The following is an 8,570-nucleotide window of genomic DNA, read 5'->3' as shown; positions in this document are numbered from 1 at the left end:
TTACCGTACTTATTGGCTAAACTATAAATACTGAAATTTTTATGGTATAAATATATTTGAGTCTAGTTTCAAAAACATCAAGCGGATCTTAATTTGGAATTCTGTAACTCAAGATATAAATAATTTAGTTACTATGACTCAAGTGGACATCTTTGAATGAACATTTTATATAAGTAAATAGTGAAATAATAGATAATGTTACATATAAGCAAGTTATATACATTAAGAGTGAAATGGAGAGGAGGAGGAATAAAATATATATGAATATTCAGCTACATGGGTTTAGATTAAAAATGGCTAATTTTGCATGTTTTTGGCTCAGGGACTAAATTAAATAAAAGTACAACTTAAGGGCAATTTTATTAAAATGTCAAAAACAACCAAATTACATGAAATGAATTGTTTTATTGTCTAAATTAATAATTTGAATGAAATTAGTAATTTAGATTAAGATCGGGTGGGAAATCGAGGAAAATGGAGAATTTTCAAAATGCCCCTGAATCTTGGTATTTCTACAATTTAGTCAGGTAAGTTCGTATGGTTATATTTTAATATTATATGTTAAATTGATGAATGTTAATATGTATTTATTCATATTATTTGTAGAAAATAAAATTATTATGGTTAAAATTATGAAATCAAAGTGAACGGAACACAAGATTGGGTAGAATCGTTTTATGGCAAAGGATGAATTGAAGGATAAGACCATGGTTGGACCATGCCAGTGTTTATATGTTAGACCATAGCTGGGTTATGGAATTTTAATGAAAAGACCATAGCCGGGTTATGGCAATGTGAGACCATGGATGGACTATGGCAGTATTTATATGTAAGACCATAGCTAGGCTATGGCATTCTAATGATAATACGATAATTGAGTTATGGCACTACGAATGTAAGACCATGGTAGGGCCATGGCAATGAATGTGTAAGACCATAATTGGACTATGGAACAAGGAAAACGATGTACTCATATCCGTAAGTCGTTCTCCAATTCAGAAAGACTTGGTAAGTGACATATGGAATTAATATTGAAAGACTTATGGTTATTTTTAGTATTGATCTGAAATAAGTGTATCCATCGATATTTTAAATGATTCTACGGGCAAAATTATGATATGAAACAATATGAGTACGAAATGAACTATTACCCGTATATGCCTGAAATATATATAATGATTTGTACATGTTATATGGGCACATGGTGTGGAGAGTTTATGTACATGGAATTTGATTAATGTTAAGTTCGATATGAACTATTACCAAAATAAATATACATGAAATACATAGAAATTATGGTACATGAAATATTGATATAATGAAATGAATGATATATGTTTATGAAGAAACAGTAAGAGAATGATATGTATCATGACCTGTATATATATGATTATCTTTGATATGTTGAAACAAGGAAATTATGTAAGTTGATATGAGTATTAAACTCAAGTGTGACATGTCGAGATAATAGGTATGTTAATACTTAGTACAAGTAGGCATATAAGTGATTTCGGTCAATTTGATAAGTTTGAATACTAGAGTATATGTGATGATAATACATGTATAAAACTTGGTTTTAGCTTGATTTGAGTGCTATGATATGGGTTGTTTATGTCTAAAAGTGTTAAGTTAGGTTGATGACAAATGGGGTGAGAAATGTGGCTTGAAAAATAGCCTATTTTTGTCCACATAGGTAGAGAGACGGATGTATATCTCTTGACAGTGTGAGACACACGGCCTGACCACACGGGCGTGTGACCCCTGCACCTTGGTGAAATTTTAATATAAAAAAAAATTTTGAGTACCCGGTTTAGTCCCGACCTGATTCTAATAAATGATTTGGGCCTCGAGGGCTCATGTAAGGGACTGTATGATTAAATTTGATCAAAATCTGATATGAATGCTAAACGTTTATGAAATGTCTGTTACTTGATCCATAAACTCTGGTAATACTCTGTAACCCCGTTCCGGCGACAGATTCGGGTTAGGGGTGTTACATGAAATATAAGAACAAAGCCATAGAAAAGCAAAAGCACAAAGAGAATGTTTGAGTGAATGCTATCAAGAATTCTATTACTCAAAACTGAAGTGATTTACAATGAGGGGGAGAGGCCTCTATTTATAGTTGAGCCTCCCTAAATTCAATGGTATAGATTAAAGTACATCAACGTCTAAGATTAAAAGTTATCTATAAAATCAAATCTTTAAGATTACATATCATATCTAAGATTGCATATCTTTGAAGATTACATTCCATATTTGCTATGCTTTGTAGATAGGCCTTCAATCTCTCTAAGCAACGAGCTAGTCTGGTTAGGTCAAATGACCTCATTTGAACATGATGGATCACACAAGTGTACCGGTGTCTGATACATGCCTTGGGTTGCTAATATCTCATGGAAAGCATCATCAAAGGCAAACATTATACTAAAGTCATTCCCGAGATGTGAAATATGTTGGTATGCTATACTTATAGGGAATGGATAGTTTTTTCGTATTTTGCTTCTTATGATATTTTCCATTTAAATCTCGAGTCTATGGAAAAAACCCAACTCCCTTCTATTGACTCATAGCACTTCCTGAAGGTCCCCAATGTCATGTTGCCTTCGATACTAAAGCCTTAGCATTATGTCGTCTCTATAATCGTGGATACACTAAATACTCCTTCGAAGAAGACTTAAATTGGTTTGAATGTATGGTTATTTTTTAAGGAAAGACTATTGAGTTGAGGAATCCAATTTATTTTCTAACCATTAAGTTTGAGGACTAACATCCAAATTACATCTTTGATGACCCTACAACAAGGTCCAGTTGAGATGTTAAATTTTTTTATATATGAGTATTTGATTAAAGAGTCGGTGGTTATTTCAAAATGTGTCAACCAAAGATTGGCTTAGGATGTGGACATTAGGACTTTCAAGGTGGATATTATTACAAAGTCATGTGTGGAGATGAGACACGTAAGAGAAACACTACAGCAAAACAGGTTTTTAGCGGCGTTTTTTGGGCCTATAGCGGCCCTTATAAGCGAACGCCGCAAAAAAAGCTGCTAACATTTTGTGGCGTTTATGAAAAAAATCGCCGCTAAAGAACATGACCTTTAACGGTGCTTTCCCAAAAATGCAACTAAAGACCATGACCTTTAGCGGCACTGTTCTCACAAACGCCGCTATAGAACAGACCTTTAACGACGCTTTTGCCACAAACGCCACTAAAGAACATGACCTTTAAAAAAATTATTTTAATTTAAATAATATTTATTTATATGATAAATATTATATTATGTTTAATTTTTGAAATTTAAACTTTAAACTATATACTTTTAAGGATAAATAAAAAATATTAATTAAATTAAATTTTCTATTAAAACTTTAACTTTAAAACTAATATAAAAATTCATGAATTTAAATTTAATACATAAACATCGATTCAATATGTAATTAATACATAAAAAAACACAAAGTATTACTATTTCTAAAACAAAATTCATTCTGGTGAGAAAAGAATACCAAATCATCATCACCTCTCATTAATCAAAGGAAAAAGATCAGAAAAGAAGAAGAAACAATATACAACAGAGGGTTGGTTCAAGCTTAGATGAAGCCAAAACATTGCAATGCCTGCATATAACTTAGAGAAGTCCTATGATGCTTTCAATTCAACCACCAAAGAATCCAAAACACCGGAACAGAAAGCCAAAGTATGCACCTGTAAGCCAAAGTCAGGCCAGTAAGGAAATCACTTATACAACCCTCAAAGCCACATATGTCAAAGCACATTATCTGATCTCTTTGAATTATGATATGGAAAGATAAATTTTTAATAATGCCACCATAAAGCAAGAATTAGAATTTGTTTCGACAAAAGTCATTGATCATGTAATTAATCATGTGCCTTTGCATGTATAAGCGCTGCATCTAAAACCTACATAGTTTAAATAAAAAATATCACCAAATCCATGGCCTATCCTCAAACAATCTATTATTTAGATACGTAAACAAGTCAAACAGAAAGCAGCTTATGGCAAGCATTTTCCTGATCCACTATGTTGGTTGTTTTATCTTTATTTCTTCCCTGAGTTCAACTTTAAACCTCAAAATTAGATGTACACAAAATTTTCCTTGTGAAGTTGAGAAACCAATCGCCACATTATTTTGGTAACAATCTGATTAATTTGAATATCCTTTTAACTCTTGCATGAAAGATGATATTTTACCTTTGGTTATTTATGATAATAATGTGCATCTCTTCACATGAACACCAATAAAATCACAAAAATTTCTTCCTAATGGAAGAAAGAAAGATAAAGAGTTTCAATTTGAAGTTATAACAAACCTTATTACATGCGTCAATGGACTTTCTGCATTCTCCCATTTTGAGGAAGCACGCAGCTACATTCAGACATAAAGAATTCTTCATGCAATAAATCAGGAAAGTTGAAATTAATAGTATCCAGAAACAGCTATCTAATATCATGTACCAACTGATAGATCAAAGGACATGATAAATTCTTTCAATTACCACGAGGCAGGAAGAAACTTACTCTTGTGTCTAAAAACACTTTTCCTTCCTCATCCGTTTGTGGATTAACATGATTGAACTCCCGAAGCACCTATAAATAAAGCAACACATGGAATTGAGCTACATATGAACTTCAATGTACCACAGTAGAAAACACTTTCACTGATTTCACATGAACATCTACTAAATAAAGTGTATTTAGGCTTACCCTATAGCCATATAAGATCTGTTTAAAATATTTGACATACTACCTTTTCATATTTTGCCTTGGCAAGTTTAAATTTTCCCTCTTTGAAGAGTTGGTTACCCTGCAGACCAATGGTTAAATATTCAAATTAATATTCTTACAGCACAACAAAACAAAAAATTAAACAATTAATGTGCATCACCGCAACAGCTTGCAAGCATACACATGAAGATGGGGCTGTAAAGTGTACGACCAGACAATGGCTTATTTAGGAAGAATGCAACATAAAATATGCCACATACCGTCACTCGAATTTTTTCTGCTTCATTCATTATTTCCTGAAACTTCAAACCAGTCCAATCCTGTAATGAAAATTTGAGTTAGGATGCACTATTTGTCATGACAAAATATTAGTGCACAATGACAATGTAACAACTATATTATCTAACCTAAAACCAATTAATTATAGTTGGAAGGTTCTAACTTGAATATAAGCCTACAGAAAACCCAATTTAAAGATGTGGGATAACGCCACTTAATATTTCCTCTCACATCTATCTCAATGACGACCTACATGCGGACAGCCTTACAAGGGGTAGTAAACCAAAGCAAGAACAGAACACACTTGAGCTTTGATATTATGTTAAGCATCCACCCTAAAACCAATTGTTTATAGGCGGAAGGACCTAACTTGAATGTAATAGCATATGAAAGTCAAGACTTAATACTATAAGAAGAAAATGGAAGGATGAAAAAAAAAATGAAAGAATAAGAATGGAGAGGTAATCAATTAAAACACCCAAAGAAACAGATATGCAAAATTACCATACCCTTCATATGAAAAATGGGTTTTTTTCGTTAACCACCTTTTGTTCATTATCGATATGTAAGAAAATCTACTAGAAAATATTTATTTTATATTAATTCAGTTATTTTCCAAAGAAAAAGTGAATAGAAGGATTCAACTTACAACTTAATCTAGTATGAAGTTTTTTCAGCCTCCATGGTGGAAGTCATAAAAGTGGAAAGCTTCCAATATAGAACAGTGACACATTAATATAATGTTGTTTTCATACAGAAAACATATCGGCTGAGGATGATTAAGTTGTCAATTAAATACAAAAAGAGCCAATTTATTGAACGTTTATTTCACATCGTTGGGTCACAATTAAATGAAGCATGGCAATGGAAAATGGAGGTTTGTTCAGGACATGGTACGGTAGCTTGGAAGCAACTGCGGGGAATATTAATGGGTAGCGTTCATGAGTGCTTTGAACACTATATTCCAAAGACCGTTTTGGAGAGGCAAAGTCAATAATAAGGGAAAACAAAAGAATTACAAAGTTGATGTAATTATTTTTAAAATTGAATTTCAACTTGCAATCTTGTAACCTTTATTGGAAAGTAGTCTTCAATTAGCAAATATGATAAAAAATTTGTGGTCAATATACTTCAATACTAAATTAATTAATAATTGCATGAACTAAATTTTTAAATAATTAGTGGTACGAGCTATGAAATATTAATGGCCACTTGATTTGCCATGCAAAAGTTGACTCAAAACAGTACTAACCTAACCTGTAACGAAGAATTAAGCAATTAAAATTTTTTTAATTGATAATTTCTTTGGTACTTTCTTTTAAGCAAATCCAAAAGAAAAATGCACACACAACGGACATATTTATTATGTTATATAAAGAGTCAACATATAAAATGGAGCTTTGACCGTCAACTAATTCATATCTCCTACCCATGGTGCTCTAAATTAGGATGGAAGCTTATAAAGACAATAAACTCACCAGCATCGGGAAGTCCATCCTTTCGCAACTCAAATGTTCGCTTCCTTTCGTGGTCCAGGATGGCAATTTTTGTTGGCGTACTAAGGTATATCTTATCCACCTTTTCATCAACAAGAACGGTAAATATAAAACAATGTATACAAATTTGAATTGAAAAGACAGAAAACATAAGCCTGCTTTAAAAATTTTAGACTAACTTCTGATTCAACTGTTATTGCATCCCCTTGTTCAATGAACCGCTCTCTGTTCTGCAGGTTATCCAAATAATCCAGTGTCTCTAGTCCTTCTACTCGCACTTCACTAAATAAAAACTAAATACAAATTGAATCGTACAGAACAAAGAATTAAGTCCAAGCAATATAGCATAACAACAACACCTAGATACGGAACTTTTTCTTTACTCTTAAAATAATAACAAATAAAAATTGCTTCTAATCACAACTTAACTTTAATTAAAGATAAAATAATCATGTGTTGCAAGATGTTTGCTTTATCTATGCAAAATAGCAAATTTGTAAGATTCAAATGAAGAAAATGGAATAATAAAAATGCAGTTGCAGCAATACAAGAAAGAGTTTAAAGCTTTAACAGAGAAGAAACTGCAGAGAATAGTTTTTATTTTTATATATATATTTTAAGTTATTCAGTATTCAGCCCTTTAAATAGCTGAGTTACAACGTAGGTTGTTTCCAAAAATATCAATTCTGAGAATCAGAATACTAACAATTCCCTTCAAAATAGGGATATGCTCTAACTGTGAAACAAATTTATTGAATTTCAAATAAACAAGAAATCAAACTAACGTTCCTTAAGCAAATAACTAACAAAATTCACTTACCTGGCATGTAGAAGACAAGAAAGAAAGAATATATAAATCAATTGCGTTAAAAAACTACTTATGTTCAGTGATTAAGTACGACTTTGAACTCATATTTATACTCCTGCTTTTGACAGTCTAGTTCCCCCTTTACGTAAGGAATAAGGGCCAAGGCTATAAGGCGATTTAATCAAATATTCACCATATCATACTGTTTCCACGGCTTAAGAAAACACTAGCATTGTTAACTGAAAAAGGGAAAAACTACTGCAACTGCTAAAATTAGAGATGCATGATACAGTGTTTAAATGCAGAGCTTCCATTTTCTTCGTTTTCTTTATCTATCACCTCCTCTTCCTCCGGTTTCTTGTCATCTAGGGTTTCCGTTGCCATAGAAATAACCGGTAAAATTAAAAGGAACCTATACGTTCCCTTGAAAGCCTATGATTAAAAGAAACCCTTATAGATCGAGAGAAAAGGAGTAGCTATGGTGGCTAAATTCAATGCAGTGAAATGAAAAGGAAAAAGAAGTGTGATTGGTGTAGGTGTATTGACTTGGTGTTGTTGGAAATGGGAAATTTGCGGGAAAATTTTGAGAGTAAAATGGAAAAAAAATAAGTACAAACTTTTATTTGGGGGATTTAGGGCGCACGACGGAGATGAGAAGAAGAGGGAGTAAAGCGGTAACCAAAAATTATTTTTTGGCAGTGAGCGGGATTTTGATTTCCCCTTTTTGGTATAAAAAATAATGGCATTTTGCGGCGTTTTCACCAAAATCACCACTATAGCTCAACTTTTCGTGGCTTTTGTCCAAAAGCTCCATTATTGCTCAATTTTAATTTTTTTCATTTTTAACATATTTTTTTATTTTTTTCTTTCAAAATTTTTGTACTGAGATTATCATTTTTTGAAATTTTTTTATTTTGAATATTGAACTTTTTAACTAAAATATGGACTAAAATATTAAATATTAAAATTTTCAGTTTTTTATTTTTAAATTTTTAAATTTTTAAATTTTTAATTTTTTTGAAGATTTTTATAATTTTTAAATTAACATATAAAATACAAAAGGAAACTTTAACAGAAATAAAATGGAATCAATGAATTAAAAAAAATACAAAATGACACAGCAATACAAGCATTATTGTTTTAAGTATGGTCCGCATTAGTTGTTTAGATTTTTATATAAATGATATTTAATTATATGTATAACCTAAATTTTGATAGAGATACATCTCAGAATTAT

The 8,570-nt window shown here is 31.6% G+C and overlaps 1 protein-coding gene across 2 annotated transcripts; it reads right to left on the bottom strand.

Annotated features, from left to right (window-relative positions):
* Positions 1-3,508: 3,508 nt before the first annotated feature.
* On the bottom strand, positions 3,509-8,006 carry LOC107931221 (peptidyl-prolyl cis-trans isomerase PASTICCINO1-like). Of its 2 annotated transcripts, none has more exons than XM_041111314.1 (7): positions 6,705-8,006; positions 6,508-6,607; positions 5,011-5,070; positions 4,773-4,829; positions 4,544-4,612; positions 4,336-4,413; positions 3,509-3,708 (listed from the first exon to the last, which is right to left on the bottom strand). In XM_041111314.1, exons 2-7 carry the CDS (start codon positions 6,523-6,525, stop codon positions 3,643-3,645), a joined length of 348 nt encoding a protein of 115 aa, XP_040967248.1. In that variant the 5' UTR covers positions 6,526-6,607; positions 6,705-8,006; the 3' UTR covers positions 3,509-3,642. The 2 variants fall into 2 exon arrangements, with proteins under 2 accessions (XP_040967248.1, XP_040967249.1); XM_041111315.1 differs by having other exon boundaries at positions 4,336-4,391; positions 6,705-8,005.
* Between the last annotated feature and the right edge of the window lie 564 nt (positions 8,007-8,570).

This window comes from Gossypium hirsutum, chromosome A04, assembly GCF_007990345.1.
Source record: "Gossypium hirsutum isolate 1008001.06 chromosome A04, Gossypium_hirsutum_v2.1, whole genome shotgun sequence".
In the NCBI taxonomy this organism is placed as follows: Eukaryota; Viridiplantae; Streptophyta; class Magnoliopsida; order Malvales; family Malvaceae; genus Gossypium; species Gossypium hirsutum.
Note: the sequence above shows the minus strand (reverse complement) of the source record. Positions and strands in the feature narration are given on the sequence as shown.